Genomic DNA, 22,404 nt, shown 5'->3' on the forward strand with positions numbered 1-22,404 from the left:
TTAAATTCAAATTTTACATATTCAAATTAAATTTGATTAACACAATAAATTGCATTTTTTCAGTTATTATTTTTAATATTTATAATATTATGACTGAAGTAATTAAGTAAATAATCTAAATCATTGCATTGATAGTTCTACTAATATTAATATATATGTTAATTAAATTCTTTTATTTTCATTACATAACTCATTTGGTTATTGAAGTAATAACTGAAACTTAGATTGAAGATAAATAAACTATTCAAATTTCTTGGAATAGTTTCATTTATGCAATAAAAGAAGCATGAAGGTAATGAAAGGCACTAAAATATGAAAATGAGAATGATTCAAAAGTTAAAATAACTGATATACTTTTAATTATGTATATATCTTATCTATTAATACTGAAATAACTTTGAGATATCAATACTTTCCTTCTTTATATACATACTTAATTTTATTTTTAGAAATTCTCTCTCAAAAAACTTTTAGACTAAAGTTTAGATGTTACAAGAGAATCAGTTTATGAAATTCTGAAATAGAAAAACAGCATAATTTTATTTCAGAATTTGTTATCAAACCAAAAAATTAAAATTTTTGTTTGAAGATGACATCTTTTAACAGCTAAAAGTTTAAAAAAATTTAAATTTTCTTTTGTTTTCTAAGTAGTCAACATTTTCAAATTATTCTAAAAACATATCAAGTACACATTCTTGATTAATTTTCATATTTTTACATTTTTTTTCAAAAATTTACTGTAATATTCTTGAAGAAAGTCCATTTAATGGTATTTAAAGATGTAGAAAGTAATGTTAATGATACTGTAATGTAATTATTACCACCTCAATCTACAGAAGAGTACACAGTACTCATAACTTTCAAAAGTTAAGTCGGTAATTATTTTAGCTTTGGAAAAACTAGTGGATAGACTAAAAAGAAATTTTTAGAAATAAAGCAGAATAATGAAATTATAAGATTACAGAAATGCCATAAATATACTCAAATTTGAATTAAAAAATAATTTAATTTGAAATTAGTAACAAAAACAACTTACAATATTTTTTAATTGATAATTCTTTAACTTAATTCAGTTGTTAACTAAACTAATTATATTCAAATGTTACTTAAACAAAAACAAATAACTATATATATATATATATATATAACAGTTTAAAAAATCTACACATCAATCATATATTCAATTTTAAAATTCTTAAGACAATTTATGTCAACCTCAATACATTTAAAGGGAAGCCAAAGGGTACACAAAGTCCACTTTTAGAATAAATGTTATATATTAAGCGAAATAAACAGTCTTATATGATCGCTTTACTTACTCCCTTGTCTCTGTTGATCCAGTATCTCCATACTTTTCAACAAGCGTCTATTTTCTTCGTCTCTCTGCTGCCGATTACTACCACAGATCACCATGACGACCCACGCCGTTTTAACAACCCCACCCTAACCGGAATACGAATTGCTAACACACAGATATCTCTCGTCGACTGTCACCGAACAATAAACTTTAAAATCCACAAACAAACTATAGAACAATAAGTCGAATTCACACTTTGCACCAGCAGACCATGCAATCTAGTCAATCACTTGAACGGACAATACCTTCTCTTCACACTTGAAACCGAACGATAAACAAAAAAAAAAAACAAGAGCGTCTCATTACACTGGAGACGATCCAGACTGGCCAGATCCTTATGAGCTCGAGAACTGACGTATTTATTTTCAAGAGACATACACAACCTATACGTCAGTCTTTGTTACGACGCGACTGACCTGAGGTGCGTGCGCCAGTTAGGTCCCTACCCCGAAGCTACTCACTTGGCCTGGGCCAAATCGTTACTAGGGGTGGTAGGAAGTTTTGACCGATCTCGCATGCAACACAACGCCAATAAACGAATAAAATATGCAAGTGTTACTAAATAATGCCATCGTCATCTACGAACACGTACAGTACAATATGTATTGTATGTTATACCTGCTGGGTTTTCATTTTAAAACCGCTAAAAAAACGTACGGAAAAACTGATGGGGTGTTTGATAAATAAGCCGAACAGTTAGTTCGGGGAATTTTTATCGTTTTTTTAAACAATTATTTACGGTATATTAGCTTTATATCCAGGTTTTATGATAGTTATGCATGAAAGAAAACGTCAAAAATGAGATTCGGTTAGGTTAATCAATTCCACGAAATCATAGATTTTATTAAAAAAAATATATTAACATAGGTCAAAACGTATACGTTTACGTGTATAAAAAAACAAGCTGTTGCCTGCAGGAAAATACCAAATTTTTCGAATATCAAAAACACCAGATAACTTTTTAAGATTTTATTTCATCCAGGAATAAAAACATTAAAAAGTCATTTGAAATTTTTATGTTTACAATAACTGCCGAGTGACATACTTTCGAAATGACTAAGAAACATTTATAATTTCTAATACATTAATTAATAGTGAATACTAAATTCCAATTTATAATCTCCTATTCAATAAATAATAATAATTTATAAGTCGAAATATAGGTTCAATATAAAGTACAGTACCTATTAAACATCAATATTCGTAATATCGCATATTGCACACGAATAACCATTTTTAAAGCAAAGAATATAATTATATTTCTTTTCTTTTACAATTATAACGTTGCCCAATCCAGTTTGAAGGTAATAAAACTTGATTTCCAAATTACATTATGCAAGTAACGATTATTAAATGATAAATATTACTCTTTAGTCTCGTGTAATTATCAACTATTTTTAATTTTCGTGAAGTAAATATGATCACTTGAGTACTGTTTTCTAAAATAAAATAACAATAACGTTTCTGTGTCTAAAATTAATACAATGGAAGGGAAAAAATGCTGATAAAAAAAACATTAAAGCCACGAATAAAACTTATTACAAGTCATTGAATACTTTATACTTTAATAATTAACCATTCCCATATTTTTTAATAACCATAAGTGATTTTATTGAAAATTAAATATATTTTTAAAATAAATATTTAATTAAAATTTTTGTTTCGGGATAATGTAATGTTTCATTGATTTACTGAATTATCTTTGATTTTATATATATACTTTTTCCTTCAATTTGATGGAAACAATTACCAATTTTGATTTCAAAGGAAAACTTATGTGATTTTAAAATAAATTATTGTGTATCTTAGATTTTTTTGTACTATTTAAAAAAAAGACACTAAGATAAACTACATATTGTGATGACACTATAAAATATTAAAAACAACGATTTTAATGATTCATTTAACAAAATAAAGAAAAATAATTACATAGAAATTTAAGAAATTAATAAAAATTAATATACATTTATGTATAGATGTCATTGCATATATAGTATATTGTAACTATGCTTATTTTAAAATCTAGATAATCTCTATGTAAGAGAATTCATTAATAGATTATATTGTTTAACTAATAATAGATTTTTAATTAGTAACTAAAAATAAAAATTTTAATTAAAAACTAGTTCTTATACACTTATAATTACTTGAAAACATTTTACTGTACTATATCCAGTGAAGTTAATTTAGATCTATCTCATTTAATTTAGTTACAATATAAACGAATTCTTATCGAAATTATTCTCAGGTAATTATTACACACTAAATTGAAATTCATTAATAATAAATAATAATAGCTCTTCAGAGTTCTAGCCACTTATGTTTTTGAAGCCCCCAGTATATTAAAAAAAACTAGAACAATGTTCAAAAATTGTATTTTTTAAAAATAAAATATGAAACAATACAGTTTTTTTCCCCTTAATACACAAGAAATACAATGGAATGAATAATTCACAATAAATGTTTTTGTAGTCAGGTAAATGTGAGGCAGAACCAAATGTCTCCTCTGGCCTTCCCTTTAATAGGGCCTGATTATTACTATGGGAAATGCCTGGAATTTAATAGTAAAAAAAAATACAACAGGGCAAGTTAAAAAAAATTCATTTAGAACAGTGTTTCTCAACGGGGGCGATATCGCTCCCATGTGGGCGTTTTTCCATGTTCAGGGGGCGATTAGCAACAATTTATATTTTGGGGGCGAAAAACAATTTTCTGGGCTATATAGTAAAACATTATATTAAGAATAATTAGATAATTTATTCGTTATATCGTACAATAATTAAACGAATAATATTATACTAGTCACTATTCTATTCAATGCAGTACGAATTTGGCGTTAGCCTTGTCCCTCGGCATCGGAATTTTGTAGTGAAGGGGGCGATACTACGTCGAAAGGGGCGACGGTTCGTTAGAGGTTGAGAAACACTGATTTAGAAACTCGAGAGACTCAATCATAAGTTTGAAATCAGCAGGCCATTCATGTAATCAATCTTCATTAATAATCTAAATTCAATATCACAGATAAGATATTTATATATTTAAAATAATTTTGTTTGTCTCAATACTGTAAAATATAAAAATATTAAGGAAAAAAGGAATTTAAAAACATCCAATGTGTAAAGAATTAGATAAGAATACAATATTAGTTTTATTACTGTATTATTTAATGCATTAGAAAAATTCTTTCGTTCAACTCAAATATTTACAGCAATAATAAAACGTCTCAATAAGTTCAAATAATGGATAGGATTACAACCGGAGTACGTTTCCTTGAAAAGAAAAATAAATCTAATTCAGAAAAAAGACAGACTTATATAAAAGTAGTAAGATTTTATTACAGCATATTATACAAATTTTTATATGAATTTAATATTTGAAATTTTAATAAAACAAGAGTTGATTAAACATTTAGAAGGAAAAATTGATTTTAAAAATCTAAAAATAAATGGAAAAACTAAAAAATTTAAAAGTAAAAGTATATATTTAGTTTATATTTTCCTTCTAACTCTTCAATTTTTAATTAAATAAATTAATATAAATCTTTCTTTACCCAAATGATATAAAATTTATCCTTTATTGGAATTATTATTATTAATTAATAATAATAATCGCATGCTTCAAAAAAAACTCTTCAAATTAATAAACTGATACATTATTGTTAATATAAAACATGTTGATTTGAATTATACAAAGTTATCATTCTGGAGTTCATTTATCATCATATAATTTTAGATGTATATTATTACTGTAAATTACTTATTTGTCTGTTCCAATTGTTACAGATAAATCATTTATATCATTACACAGCTGTAACATTATATCTGAAGAAATATTTTATTTATTTATCTTACTTATTTATAGAATGATTCATACTGAAAATTTAATGCAAAATTACCACAGTTGCTGTCAATAAAATAATTTATTGTCGTCGTCTCTGTGGATTAATTACAGATTTTATTTTCCAGTTTCGTTCTTCACAATAAAATTATTTGAAGTTTTATACTAATAAAAACTGGAGTATTTTAATATTAATCGTATACATAAAATAAAATACGCTTTCATCAAAGAACTGAAATGAAAAGAGATGCTATAAAAATAGATTTTAATATAAAATATTGGAGAAATCATTTATTTTCGATTGAGTAAAACTTCATTTTTTTTAATAAATAAACTAAGCTGTTATCTATATATTAGAATCTATATTTAGACACGTATACGCAACAGAATATAAATATTCATGAAAACGACTGATTGATTGAGAAAAGTGATTCGTAAAGAATTTTTCTAAATCTGTATAAGAAAGTGTATCTTTATTACACTGGTGGTTAGATATAACTTACTTCGATAGAATGCGGATAGATGTGGACCCAACTTTTCGTCCAACTCTTCAGATCCTGCTGCTTTTATTTTATCTTATTGGCAGTTAAGCTGACATTAAGAGCACCGTTGAAAATCAATTGGCTCAATTTCCATTATTTTTCCGAATGTATGTACTGTACAGTACCTACTCTGTACTTGCCACTGAGTAAATATTAAACGAAAAAGTCGGAACAGGTTAATAAAGAAATATGTTATAGCGAATTACCTGTTACTGATGAGTTATCAATTCGAAATTATTGCACGTTTTCCCAGAAAATTATTTGACAGAATTAGTTCAGGTAAAATATCGCATTGTAATTAAGTAAGGCATAAAAATTTATTAATTATCATAAATTATTATTTAGTAAATGGGTCAAGTTATAGTTTTGTAACGCATTCTTATCTCAAATAAGGAAATAGGTCTAATTATCATTAACGCTTTTTCTTCTGTATAATGACTATTTTATATCCTATTTAAAGGCCCGTATATAAAATATAAGAAAGAATAAGTCAAAAATACAATATCTGTGACATTTTAAAAATATTTTATACTGAGATCTGTTATCAAATATATCTTAAAAGGGTGCACTGAGATTCAAATTAAACGAAAACAAGAATTTAGAAAACAACAAAAGATGAGGTCATTTCCTGTCTTGTTAACAGAGTAACGCCTCTTTCAATGTATTATGAAACTAAAACCTGTAAGCTCACGAATATATCATTAGATGAATAATGTAATTATAATTTTGATTAAATTCTTTTTAGCAAGTTATTTCGAAATTTATTTTGTTTACGTTTTAATTTACATATCTTTAGTATATATATATCGTACAATAATTAAACGAATAATATTATACTAGTCACTATTCTATTCAATGCAGTACGAATTTGGCGTTAGCCTTGTCCCTCGGCATCGGAATTTTGTAGTGAAGGGGGCGATACTACGTCGAAAGGGGCGACGGTTCGTTAGAGGTTGAGAAACACTGATTTAGAAACTCGAGAGACTCAATCATAAGTTTGAAATCAGCAGGCCATTCATGTAATCAATCTTCATTAATAATCTAAATTCAATATCACAGATAAGATATTTATATATTTAAAATAATTTTGTTTGTCTCAATACTGTAAAATATAAAAATATTAAGGAAAAAAGGAATTTAAAAACATCCAATGTGTAAAGAATTAGATAAGAATACAATATTAGTTTTATTACTGTATTATTTAATGCATTAGAAAAATTCTTTCGTTCAACTCAAATATTTACAGCAATAATAAAACGTCTCAATAAGTTCAAATAATGGATAGGATTACAACCGGAGTACGTTTCCTTGAAAAGAAAAATAAATCTAATTCAGAAAAAAGACAGACTTATATAAAAGTAGTAAGATTTTATTACAGCATATTATACAAAAAACTTTAAAATCCACAAACAAACTATAGAACAATAAGTCGAATTCACACTTTGCACCAGCAGACCATGCAATCTAGTCAATCACTTGAACGGACAATACCTTCTCTTCACACTTGAAACCGAACGATAAACAAAAAAAAAAACAAGAGCGTCTCATTACACTGGAGACGATCCAGACTGGCCAGATCCTTATGAGCTCGAGAACTGACGTATTTATTTTCAAGAGACATACACANTATTATACTCTTATATTTTATTCATCAAAACTACTAAAGCAAAAAAAACTTTGAGCGATATGAGAGAAAATGAGGATTAATTTTGACGAGTTTATTAAATTTCTCATAACATAACTCAATAAATAGATTGGAATATTTTCTCCATAATAGGATATGATATATTGTGAAAAATATTCAACTCATTATTCTCAATACTGGGTTTATATTCTACTGTTTTAGAGGACACTGTTATTCACAGAAATTAAAGCATTTTAAAACATTATTATTATGGGAAATAATTCCGAATATATATATTTACATATTCCATAACGTTATTTGTTTAATAATATTATTGAAGTTTAATATTTCCCAACGTTGCGAAAATCAGCATAATAACAATCATCATCAAATTAATAATGGATGTAAACAATAAGGTAAATATTAAGATCATATACACTGTAAAATAATCAAAATTATATATTAAAATAAATTATACTTCTGTTAATTATTTATTATAATAGTATATTACGAATTTATTAGAATATTAATTTTTGTCCTCGCTGTTTCAAGATCATTAACCTTTAATAAAGTAAGAACTAATATACAAGTTGTTAACTTACCAAGGCCCGTGTCACCACTGGCTGCAAACAGTCATATAATTCGATTTTAATTAAAGAAGGAAGCGCTTATGCTATTTTTCGTTTGTTAACATTTAAATTTATTGATTTTTATACTAATAACTAATAAATCAGCTCTATTAAATCTATTTATAAAAGATGTACTGTACAACTTTTTTTTAAAACTGTTATTTAGCTTTATTATATAAGATCAATTCGCAGTTAAAAATAAACTAATTATCAAACTGAAGTAAAAAATATCGTACTTTTTCGAATAATATAAACAATAAAATACTTCGGATTTCATATTTTTTTTATATTATTTTTCCAATAAATACCTTTTCATTTACTCTAATTACATCCTACTATTATCGATTGATTACATAAGAAAATTCGAATTTTTTTTGTCTTAAAACAGATCCGTTTCCTATTTATTGTTAACAATATATAGGAAACGGACGGACACGTTAACAGTTGTGCTTTACAAGTTTAAAAGGTTCATAGACCAAGTTTGACCCGAATATGTAATTTGAATTCGATCGGGTATCTCTTACAACTGTTTACTGATCCGTAATAAATAAACAACAGCTGAATATTTTCGGTTTATTAAATCTTTCTTCATTATCTAACGTTTCCAACCAAGTGAATCGCTTAAAAATCTCGGTTAACACGACTTATAAATCATCAAAATTACTAACTTTATGTGATTTATTATTTATATCCTGATGCAGTTTTATCGAGGGTAAATTAATTTGAATTAAACAAAAGGAATTACATCTGGTAAAAATTCGTTTTATTTTAATGATATAATTAGATGACTTTTCTATTAGGAAATAGATGGCAGATCTTTATTATTATTAAAACGGAATGACATTCTAACGGGACTCAATTTGCCGCTTGGTCCTGCTTTGAAATTACATAACAAGATCGAAAATATTCAAAAAGCACATTTTTGTAAATAAATCCTTTCATTTTTAATATCAAAAGCACATACATTTTATATGAATTTCAATAAATAATATCACATAACTGGATTATATACATGTAATGTATTTTGTTATAAAAAATAATTTTAAAATGTTATTTAATCTTATTTTTGAACTTAGTGGAATACATATGTAAAACAACAGTAGATATTGATATTATTATTATATATCCTATAATAATTATTAAAGAAGTTGTTCTTGATAAATATATTGTTTGAATAGTTAAGTTAATTATGCCTGTAAGAACATTTCCATATAGAAAATAAAATAAAGCATATTTATTCATTGAATTCCATAGAATTATTGGACATCTTTTTATAACAGGACTTTCTGTAAAATTCATTATACCTTCAAAAATAATATAATTACTTAAATAAATTCCAAGAAGAATAAGTGTGAAACATATCTGGAAAAAAATAAATAAAATCATTTGTTTATAATGTCAACNGGGAAAGTAAAAAGATTACTGTTTAATTTTACATTATTATTATTATTATGAGAGGGTTGAAGTGTATCCTAATTTACCTTGCCTAATTCTATGCCAGCACAGGTATAGTTTGTTTTGTAATTGTCTTGATCCAAGCAAGCTATTATTTATGTTTACGTGCTGTTCGTATTTAAGTGTTTAAGAATTTTCTGTGACACGTGTAATGTGGCAGCTTTCTACAGTGTAATGCACGTGTTGTACAGTACATTTGTAGACTTTAGTACGTGTTGTACAACACTTGTGCAAGAAAGGACTATTGTACGTTATCCATTACGTAAGTACATTATCAATATCAAACATAAGTACGTTATCAATTCTCTACAGAATTTTATTTCGTGGTCGATTTCTTAGTATTTACTAATTTTTTAGTGTATGTATTTTGCATATTGTGATTATGTCTGTGATGTATGTAATTTTGTTTTATTTGTCAATGAATGTGATGTTAGTTGTTCTGTCTGTGGTTATACTGTTGTTATTATTGTTACTGAATGAACTTCCTCTACTATTTCTTTATGTATAAAATTTACTCAGTGTTTCATATACACAACTGAAGAATTAAAATCTTCAGAGTAAGCAGCATAAAAATTTAGTAATTATCGTTATGCTTCAATATAATTTTAATTCATCAATTATATATGATAAAAAAAAATCATGATTACTACTATCATTAATTTGTTTTGAGATTTGTTCGGTTTAAATTGCATGAGTAAAATCTTACCGTACTTGAGATTATTCCCCAAATAAGACAAAAATAATCAGCAAATACCGATAAGAAATTAATAAAATTAAACAAAATACTTTTAAAATACTTGTTGCATTGCTTTTCGACAAAGTTTTTAATCGGTTTTGCTACTTATAATGAAACAATCAACAAATATATAGCATATTTGATAAATTGAAAATGTAAAATTTTATACAAATCTACCCAATTAATCATCTTAATTTAAATTTTCTGGTACAATTATCATTAAATATACGCACTAAATTATTAGTAATATATATATATATTATTTAGTCAAATATGACACAAAATATTTAACACCTGTTAAACATTATTACTGTATTCCCATAAGTGAAACCCTTACATAAATAAAATCTGTGTTAAATTTAGCACAGATTTTATTTATGTATGATTTTCGCTTGCTTTTTTTCCAGATTATTCATTTGCCTTTAATTTTTATGGCATTTTATTACTCAACTTAAACATTTTATATATTATACTCTTATATTTTATTCATCAAAACTACTAAAGCAAAAAAAACTTTGAGCGATATGAGAGAAAATGAGGATTAATTTTGACGAGTTTATTAAATTTCTCATAACATAACTCAATAAATAGATTGGAATATTTTCTCCATAATAGGATATGATATATTGTGAAAAATATTCAACTCATTATTCTCAATACTGGGTTTATATTCTACTGTTTTAGAGGACACTGTTATTCACAGAAATTAAAGCATTTTAAAACATTATTATTATGGGAAATAATTCCGAATATATATATTTACATATTCCATAACGTTATTTGTTTAATAATATTATTGAAGTTTAATATTTCCCAACGTTGCGAAAATCAGCATAATAACAATCATCATCAAATTAATAATGGATGTAAACAATAAGGTAAATATTAAGATCATATACACTGTAAAATAATCAAAATTATATATTAAAATAAATTATACTTCTGTTAATTATTTATTATAATAGTATATTACGAATTTATTAGAATATTAATTTTTGTCCTCGCTGTTTCAAGATCATTAACCTTTAATAAAGTAAGAACTAATATACAAGTTGTTAACTTACCAAGGCCCGTGTCACCACTGGCTGTTGGCATTAGGCACTCAATTTATAGTCAAACAACTATGACGTCACACCTGCAAAACACAATACTACGCTATATTGACATCCTGTTCACAATGACATGTCGAAACGGAAGTAGCCGAATAGATTCTCAGGAGGACGAAACAATCACTGCAAATAAATGTCCTCCGTTTTATATTTTAAACATTAACAAAAACTTAAATTAAAATCACTGCATACAATACACGAAAAGTCTGCATTTTAATTTAAAACATCGCGAATTTTATGAGATTAAAAATGAGTATTATACACTGTTTACATCTAAACACTAGTAATAATAATAATCGCAACAATAGATAATTTAACCTAAAAAGACGAATGTTTGTACGTTTATATTTTAAAAAGAAATATACTGTATTTTGAATAATATAATACAAATCACAATAGTCATATTACTTTCAAACAATCGGGCCTATTGACCTGTTCAAGACTCGGTTCAGAGCATCCTCTATTTCCCTAAACAATGAACTGTACTTTGTATAAAAAATGTAAATGGAATGTTAGTGATTTCTTTAGTCCTCTGGGTGAATTCTTATATTGCTTGCATTCTTATCATTAAGTTCTCTGATGTGAATAACATCAGAACCTAAGATTAATATTTATAAGGTAAGTCATGTCACAAAATGAAACTGGTCTTGTTTTATTATATCTAAGTTATACCTAACTTCATAGGATAAATATAATAATACGTTTTTAAATATATTATCTTACAATTACAATTTGTATTAAACATCATCGTACTGATTTATTTTTTCAATACAGAAATAAAATGCAATAACTCTAAATTATTTATTAAATCACACAAAATATTAAGTAAAGCAATAATATATTATTGAAATGAGACTAAAAAAAGGTACTAAAAATATTTTTCATTAAATTATTTGTCTATAAAATCGTGACAACAAAACATAATGGAAGAAATATAATAAACAATTTAGTATTTTATTATTGGTTTGTGTAATTTAGATGCTCAAAAAATAAATACTTAATAAGACAAACGCTGACTCGACAAACCATAAAAAACTTAAGCACCCTAGAGGACTATTTTTGGTCAGAAATAGTATCTGACCAAAAATAGTCTTTTACTTTAAATGTCAATGAGAATTTTATCATGTGTAACATCTATTCAGTTAATTAGCTTCGGAAAAAAAGCGCTAAACAGTATATTTTTAATAACTAGAATATTTTTTCAAGTTATTCGAAACATTTGATAAGACTTAGATTATAGAGAGACTTTTATTTTTAGCGATAGACTTAAACATTTTTTATAGTGCCTGCAAACAAACCATTTAAATTTTTGTATACAAAACGTTTTTTTAAAAAAAGAAATTCATTAATTTTTCTTTCCGTTAGTATTCTAAAGTAATAAATGGAACTCATACTATACTACAGGCTATTTCCAACTAACTTAATCAAATTCAGGATAAGGTCAATCTAAACTGATAAATGAACCTCCTTCGCTATCTCTTCCTCCTCCTAGCTATATTTCCTATCCCCCAAAAAATAACAGAGAGGTACAAGAGTGTATTCAAGATACAGTACGCGTTGGAATCTCAGATTACAATCAGACATTTTTTTCCCCTAAATGTTCAAGTACTGATTTTCCAAGAATTTGCTAGAATACATTAAAACGTTGCAGTACAGGAAGAGAACACAAACATTTGAAAAGCTTTCTAATTAATCAAAATAATGCAATTCATTACACAAGCAGAACAAATTGCCATACTTAGAAATGTCGTAAATAGAAACTAAATTGCTGAAAGAGCGTTAAAACTGACAACAAAAGTGTTTTTTTTTTTTTCTATAAAATACGATCGATCATTTATATTATATAAACACAAATCAATAATAATTTAATTGATTACACGTCGGAGCATAAATCAAATTATTCTTTTTAGCCTTAATAATTAACGATTTAGATATAGGGAGGCAATAAAAATAGCAATAAAATTTCAAAAATTTTCTAATTAGATAAATCTTTATTACTATTATTATTATTGTACAATTAATTATACCTTAAAGGATAAAAATTCAGCCTTTATTCAAAATAGCATATATTTTAATTCATACAATATCATGTAATGAAGTAGCTGTATTATTATTATTTTCTTACAAAAAGTTACTGTAGAAAAATAAAAACGAGTTTATAAACAATATAATTGTGGCATAAACAAATCAAGGTCAAACTGTAGAAGCAAATAACGGCGAAATACGCCCAATTTGATGCGGAAAGTATTATTGTCAAACCAAGTGGAAAAGCCAGTAAAGCGGAATTTATTAATATAAACTATGTCCATTATACCTATTCAATAACGTAAAAGGCGCTCAAACAATTCACCAAACGAAAGTAAAATTCCTGTACAGTACAAACACAACCTATTTTTTAAATTAGATTTTATTAAAATCAATATTTAGAATTATTACTACTTTAAAACTGTTCTAGTCTTATTTATTTACTTTTTTATAATAAACCAGACTCAATTTAAAGTTTAGATTCTTTTCTAATGGCTTATTTCTTAAAACGCAACTTCAGTTTAAAGAAATGGAAGTATCTTTAATAAGAGTGTATAATGTAAAATGCTTACTCGATATATTAAACATTAATTTAGTAGTAATGATATTAAAAAAAATCAATTTAGTATAATGAAACGTTAAATACAGAAATACAATCAAAGTAAACAAACTTACATACTGTGCCATTTAAATAACGCGCTAGAAGCCTCATTTGTTTACTTATTTTAAGTGGAAAATAAATAATAAGCATCATACTGTCATACCTTCGGCACTTAAAATGGATTCTTCTCGTGTAAAAGATACCCGAGTCTTTACCTGCAATATACCTGTCTTTCGTGAATATTGGAAAAATATGCGGAAACTTCGTGACGTTTAATCATCTGGCCTCATGCCAGAAATAATTCCGAGAGAAAACGACATTGGCTCATTGAAAAACAGTAAGACAGTGATTTAATGCAATTAAATAAATTAATCGTTTAAATCTGTCATAGAAGTGGTTTAATGATGTGGGTATTGTGACGCATCGCGAAATTGAACTTTCTGTGTTTTATGTTCATCCAATGTAATTGTCAAGAATAAACTTGTGGCGCCTCCTGTCGATCGATATTGTTATGAAAATTTTGAAATTTTATTAATAAAAATGTATGCAACAATTATTAAAATATATACGATTACTTATCAAACAATATCAATGTCATAGAATCTGCCTAAAGTAAATAGATTTCATGCTAAAAAAAACAGTCTTCATTATACTAAAACTGACCATAAATTGAATTTTTATCAATAAATAATTTCATTTTTGAGTAAAAAAATGTTAAATTCTTATTAAGAGAAATATTACTTTGGATCATTTATTGCATTCTTATGAATCAAATACATTTTGAATCTCAGTTATGTAAGATACTAAAAAGCCATTGGTTGTACAGGTTGAATGGTTAGGTGTGGTCTTGATTACTTCAATGTGTTTACTAGTAATTATTGCTATTACATTTAGATTATCATTGTGAGAACAATATTTATATAGTGAAGTAGATATATAAAATCAGAAGGAAATTTAAATTTATAATAATTGTAATATGGTAAATCTAATCTAAGAAAATTTTGTTCATTAGATTTACATTTTGTGTAAGCTAAAGTACTCAAATTATTCAAGAACTTTTATACTGTTGGCTATTCTTAATTAAGAAAATAAATCAAATAAAACTTATCAATTTTTTAATAATTTAATCATTTCTATACTGTTTCAATGCTTACAAAAGATTATAAGCATTTAAAGATATATTTTGAACAATAAACAAGTCCTTATTTTTAATTTTAATCCATTTCACCCAAGTTCCTAGCTGGAGGAGGGATCAGGGGTGGCTAAGCCATCCCGTCCACAGTGCTGAATGATAAAATTCTGTTTATATATTTATCTAAAAAATATAAATGAAAAATTTTTCGTATTTAATTTTCAAATATTTTTGTATTTTTTAAATTATATTATTTAATAGTATTATATATTGTATTTCAAAAATAACCCACAGACCCTCCTTAAAGCCATCCCATAATTTGCTAAAGCTACCATATTACAGTCAGTATAGTTATACCCTCACTTTTACCCCATGGACACTAAAAGGTTCTTTTTATACTCATTTTGAAAGCACCCAAATGGTGAGAGATGGAGCTTAATTTATTAGGATAAACTGACCTATAAAAATTTGAGCCAACCAGATTCAAATCCACATCCTCTAGAGTGATACACAATTTAAAAATTTAAACTGCAATATAGATGAAAAACTAAAATAAAATAAATGCTGAAACTGTGTTAAAAAACATTAAATAGTTTTAATTTATATAAATTTTAAATACAAGTATCAAATGTATTCATTAGATAAAATGCATTTTAATAGGTACTTTGAAAGAGGAGAAGGGGGAAAAAAACCAGAGTGTCAGTTGTAAATCACCTCAACCATATGCTGCTAATTTAGAACAAATCATTATGCTTATTTGACTACTATTAACTGCAATTCTGATGTGAATATGTAATCTACATTCTGAAGACTTAATAATTAAATGAAAAAATAGATTTTTTACATTCATTATCACTTTGGAAATGATAAAACCTTACATTTATTTTAATAATATATACCAACAATATCTCGTAAAGACAATTATACATTTTTTCATTAATTATTATTTTTTAATTGAATCATATACAAAGATTAGAATGTTTTTCAGATTTAAAAAATTGTAAAATACTATCAAATTTTCAAAACAAACTATTGTTCTAATAATATCTTAAGAAAAAAATTAGTATTTTTCTTCTGTAATTACTAATTTAAACAATTCAAATGTTAGCTTTAATTAATTAATTAGCTGATTAATTTAAAGTGTATATACATATATAATATTGTAGATATCAATACAGAATAATAATAATATACTGTACATTATATTTGAAATTAGATCTGTACATTCAAAGTACAAAGAATAGTTACCTATAAACATCATATAACATGTAAAATAATATAATTCTAAAGACTATAGTTTGTTTTAAATATATGAAAAAATAATTTTGAATGATTTATTGCTGTTTTATTTTGATTCCTGTAAACAGATAATGGAGACACTTTTATTTAAAAAAAAAATAGTAGTTTTATTTCAAAAAATTATATAAACTATATAAAATAGTGTATTTTTTTTTAATTTGCTTAGTTTAGAATCAAATATATTTATGAAACAATTTCATGATAATAGTTTTCAATTCATCAATAACATATTTTTAATATATAAATTTTGTAATACAAAGCAAGCGTATACAATTTCCTATTAAACCACAAACAAAAATTGTTTATTATTTAACAGTTTTAACTAATTTATATTTGAAATATTTTATAAATTACATAAAAGATATTTATATTTAATATTAAAATGTCAAAAAAAAATTTGTTTTAATGTTTAAATAAGTTACAAATAAACATCTTTTTAAATTGTATTTTATACATAAATGTAGGTTAATATAGAATTTATAAAAGGAATTAACAACAAGTGAAAAAATGGTGTTAAATTTAAATATCGAAATATTTTTCCTGTTCCCAATTAATATTCTGTTTAATTCAAGTTTTCCCATTAACCAAAGTCACTACTAACATATAATAAATTATAACTAATCTTTCATATATAATACACAATCTCTTTTAAAGGAAAATAATATAACTGAGAGAATAGAATCAAATTTCATTTATGAATTTATGTTATTTTGTAATGGATTGTGTATTCAACTTTTATTATACTAAAGCCATTTATGTCAGTTATAATTGAAATGATCTGTAGTTTCAAAAATACTACAATAAAATAAAACCATTGTTTTTCAATCTTCAATCATTAAAAATAATATATACGTATATATAAATGTAATGTACTATATTATATATATTACTGCATTGATCAATGAGAGAAAATTGTAAAGTAGGATCTATTCATTATATTAAAATATTAATTTATTTCTGTGCAAAATCATAAGTTCACTTATATTTTTATTTTAAAAAATTTATTTTCCGTTCTTTTATTAGAATGAAAAGAAGTCCAAAGGTCAGAAGTGCATCAATCTGACATTTCTCAGGTCAGAGGTTTGTTAGTCTGACATTCCATAACATTTAAACACATTCTTAACTTATTTAGGTGTAATTTAAGTCTTTTGAACATAGCCAGTTTATTTTATTCCAGTTAAAGTTAAAGATAAATAATGTAAAAAAAATGATAATTTTATAAATTATCTTTTTATTATTTTGGAACATTTTATAAACTGTACTTTACACTTTTTTTTAAAAATTTTTAATCATTTTAATTATAGTAAACATTGCTTTATTACCTTATTCATCTTTTAATCTTAGAATCCAGTGTTTAAAACCATAACTAATAGAATATTTTCTTTTGAAACCATTCAAGAACATGTTTTTAAAATGAATTATAAATATTCTAACCGATCTTTTTCATTTATAGAATACTTATATATTATCTCGAAATATACAATAGAATATTTTACACTAACCACAATTATTTTCCATCACACACATTACGCACTTATTACGCATCTTATAATTTACCGAACGGCCTTCCACGTAACAAAGCAAAAGCAATTATAATTGATCATAACGCTTGAAAAAAACCGAACGGATCTTCGCAACTATTTAGTATATAAATAAAATAGCAAGCGTTATACCTCTCAATACACTTTCTTATAATCTACTAACTTCAATTATTTTGACCTTAACTGTCAATGAAACTTCATTTGTTTACAATGTTATTATAAATTAAAGGAAGTTGTTTAAAACCACATCCTATCTTTAAATATTATGTAAAAATACTTCAAAACAACTGTAATTTATAATGTATTAAATATATATTAAATCACTTTTTTCTGGAAGGTTTGTTATGTTAACTGTGAAGAAGATATATTTATACAATTTTTAAATTCAAACGGTTATTAACGACAAAAGTAATTAAACAAGTTCAGCCCTTACAAATCAGACTAGTGCAACAGGTCAAACAAGCAAGCCAAACCACAAGCACGCAATCCATTCTTGCCGTATAACCTTTAAAGTGGATCGATCTCTACGTTAATTCTTCCATAACTTCGCTCTTAACATTTAAATTATACAAATTTTACCACATTCGTAAGACATAACATCAAAACTACATAAGCCTAATCAAGCACGTTGTATTTTTTTATAAGTATTAAGGATATATTAACCGTAAATAAATATAGGCCGCGTCTAACGTGTATCTAATGTTAACTTACCTTGTAAAATGGTTAGTTTTTTTCCATAGTCAACTGACTGTTCGCAGTTACGCTACCGATCACGTTATAACAACAAACACTTTTCAAATTACGATTACGGCAATTGTTACTAGATGTCTCTGCTATGTCAATAACGTTTCAGTGTTGCCATACGGACACTCGAATGGAATGTAAAAAGATTAAAGATGTAAATATTTATAATGTTTTTGGTACAGTTACGTAAATTATACTAAAATTCCCAAATATAATTTCTGTTAGCAGTAATAATACATATAAAGTAAAAGACGTTTATTAAACTTTCGATTATTGTAATCTAAACTCGGTTATAGATCATACGTTCGGTTAAATAAACATTTTCCGCTCATAGCGGTGGTGACCGGACCCTAAGCACTGGGAAGTTCGTCGTGGGTTCGCGCCACGATCGGACAGGCTGGCTGCTTGGAGTTTTCCGGGTTTTCTCCTTGCCAATAACGACTGAATAGGAGGCCAGTTCCTCATAAAAGTCCTCCCGGAAGGCACTATTTCCCGCGCGCGCGTATAGGCCGTTCGGATACGGCTGGCTAATCGGTCGCATAGCGATCATAAGTACATGTCTAGTCGGAGAAAGAGCCTATAGAGCTAAAATCTCCATATAAACAACATCTGAGAAAAAAGAGAAAGAAAATAAACATTTTTAAGGCAGCTTCTTATACTACCATACTACTATACATATTCTGTGTATAGAATGTGTTAATACCAAATGTTTTGTATTTGTAAGATTTTATTATATTTTTTCTCCTCGCATCATGGACTGCACCTAATAATTACGACAGTTAAATGGAAGTCAGTTTCTCATAGAAGTCCATTCGGGAAACACCCCTTTTGGCAGACGCTTACATTGTGCATTGTCTTATCCCATTAATCCAATCTATTCGATGCAAATTACTTAATACATTATAGAATTGTTGCGATAGTGTTTTAACTGATTACTCAGTATATTACGTAATTTTTATCTCGCTCATTTTTTCTATTTACTATGATTTCCTTCCTAGACAGAATTCTATAAACAACATGAAAAAGTAGACACGAGTGGCATTGTGGATCATTTTAACAACAATTCCTGGCATTAAAGGTCTAAATGAAAAACAATCTTGGCACAAGAGCCTCTTTGTCCATCATTCGACGATCGGTCGAATGATGTTACCACTTCCCGGGACGTGGACCCAAAGGTTGGATTTTGGGAAGCGTGTTCGTGTTGTCAGTTGTGTAATTTACAGAGCATGTGTTAAATTTAAATAGCGAAATATTTTTCCTGTTCCCAATTAATATTCTGTTTAATTCAAGTTTTCCCATTAACCAAAGTCACTACTAACATATAATAAATTATAACTAATCTTTCATATATAATACACAATCTCTTTTAAAGGAAAATAATATAACTGAGAGAATAGAATCAAATTCCATTTATGAATTTATGTTATTTTGTAATGGATTGTGTATTCAACTTTTATTATACTAAAGCCATTTATGTCAGTTATAATTGAAATGATCTGTAGTTTCAAAAATACTACAATAAAATAAAACCATTGTTTTTCAATCTTCAATCATTAAAAATAATATATACGTATATATAAAGGTAATGTAATGTATTATATATATTACTGCATTGATCAATGAGAAAAAATTATAAAGTAGGATGTATTCATTATATTAAAATATTTATTTATCTCTGTGCAAAATCATAAGTTCACTTATATTTTTATTTAAAAAGATTTATTTTCTGTTCTTTTATTAGAATGAAAAGAAATCCAAAGGTCAGAAGTGCATCAATCTGACATTTCTCAGGTCAGAGGTTTGTTAGACTGACATTCCATAACATTTAAACACATTCTTAACTTATTTAGGTGTAATTTAAGTCTTTTGAACATAGCCAGTTTATTTTATTCCAGTTAAAGTTAAAGTTAAATAATGTAAAAAAATGATAATTTTATAAATTATTCCTTTTATTATTTTGGAACATTTTATAAACTGTACTTTACACTTTTTTAAAAATTTTTAATCATTTTAATTATAGTAAACATTGCTTTATTACCTTATTCATCTTTTAATCTTAGAATCCAGTGTTTAAAACCATAACTAATAGAATATTTTCTTTTGAAACCATTCAAGAACATGTTCTTAAAATGAATTATAAATATTCTAACCGATCTTTTTCATTTATAGAATACTTATATATTATCTCGAAATATACAATAGAATATTTTACACTAACCACAATTATTTTCCATCACACACATTACGCACTTATTACGCATCTTATAATTTACCGAACGGCCTTCCACGTAACAAAGCAAAAGCAATTATAATTGATCATAACGCTTGAAAAAAACCGAACGGATCTTCGCAACTATTTAGTATATAAATATAATAACAAGCATTATACCTCTCAATACACTTTCTTATAATCTACTAACTTCAATTATTTTGACCTTAACTGTCAATGAAACTTCATTTGTTTACAATGTTATTATAAATTAAAGGAAGTTGTTTAAAACCACATCCTATCTTTAAATATTATGTAAAAATACTTCAAAACAACTGTAATTTATAATGTATTAAATATATATTAAATCACTTTTTTCTGGAAGGTTTGTTATGTTAACTGTGAAGAAGATATATTTATACAATTTTTAAATTCAAACGGTTATTAACGACAAAAGTAATTAAACAAGTTCAGCCCTTACAAATCAGACTAGTGCAACAGGTCAAACAAGCAAGCCAAACCACAAGCACGCAATCCATTCTTGCCGTATAACCTTTAAAGTGGATCGATCTCTACGTTAATTCTTCCATAACTTCGCTCTTAACATTTAAATTATACAAATTTTACCACATTCGTAACACATAACATCAAAACTACATAAGCCTAATCAAGCACGTTGTATTTTTTTATAAGTATTAAGGATATATTAACCGTAAATAAATATAGGCCGCGTCTAACGTGTATCTAATGTTAACTTACCTTGTAAAATGGTTAGTTTTTTTCCATAGTCAACTGACTGTTCGCAGTTACGCTACCGATCACGTTATAACAACAAACACTTTTCAAATTACGATTACGGCAATTGTTACTAGATGTCTCTGCTATGTCAATAACGTTTCAGTGTTGCCATACGGACACTCGAATGGAATGTAAAAAGATTAAAGATGTAAATATTTATAATGTTTTTGGTACAGTTACGTAAATTATACTAAAATTCCCAAATATAATTTCTGTTAGCAGTAATAATACATATAAAGTAAAAGACGTTTATTAAACTTTCGATTATTGTAATCTAAACTCGGTTATAGATCATACGTTCGGTTAAATAAACATTTTCCGCTCATAGCGGTGGTGACCGGACCCTAAGCACTGGGAAGTTCGTCGTGGGTTCGCGCCACGATCGGACAGGCTGGCTGCTTGGAGTTTTCCGGGTTTTCTCCTTGCCAATAACGACTGAATAGGAGGCCAGTTCCTCATAAAAGTCCTCCCGGAAGGCACTATTTCCCGCGCGCGCGTATAGGCCGTTCGGATACGGCTGGCTAATCGGTCGCATAGCGATCATAAGTACATGTCTAGTCGGAGAAAGAGCCTATAGAGCTAAAATCTCCATATAAACAACATCTGAGAAAAAAGAGAAAGAAAATAAACATTTTTAAGGCAGCTTCTTATACTACCATACTACTATACATATTCTGTGTATAGAATGTGTTAATACCAAATGTTTTGTATTTGTAAGATTTTATTATATTTTTTCTCCTCGCATCATGGACTGCACCTAATAATT

At 26.5% G+C, this 22,404-nt stretch overlaps 1 protein-coding gene across 8 annotated transcripts in view; it reads right to left on the minus strand.

Annotated features, from left to right (window-relative positions):
* The window catches only part of LOC111625637 (MAGUK p55 subfamily member 6-like), a 46,806-nt gene extending 25,136 nt beyond the window's left edge, over positions 1-21,670 (minus strand). Inside the window, exons 1-2 of one of the 8 annotated variants that reach the window (XM_023368844.1) lie at positions 21,600-21,670; positions 11,245-11,412 (exon numbers count right to left, since the gene is read on the minus strand). In XM_023368844.1, coding sequence (XP_023224612.1) covers positions 11,245-11,275 — 31 coding nt within the window. In that variant the 5' untranslated portion in view covers positions 11,276-11,412; positions 21,600-21,670. Of the gene's footprint in view, positions 1-1,319; positions 2,180-7,962; positions 7,981-11,244; positions 11,413-14,078; positions 14,342-18,598; positions 18,734-21,599 lie in introns of those variants that run through there. The other 7 variants (XM_023368847.1, XM_023368842.1, XM_023368845.1 and 4 more) reach the window with 7 other exon arrangements.
* Between the last annotated feature and the right edge of the window lie 734 nt (positions 21,671-22,404).

Source organism: Centruroides sculpturatus, unplaced genomic scaffold, assembly GCF_000671375.1.
Source record: "Centruroides sculpturatus isolate CEXI.00-Female unplaced genomic scaffold, Cexi_2.0 scaffold464, whole genome shotgun sequence".
Lineage (NCBI taxonomy): Eukaryota > Metazoa > Arthropoda > Arachnida > Scorpiones > Buthidae > Centruroides > Centruroides sculpturatus.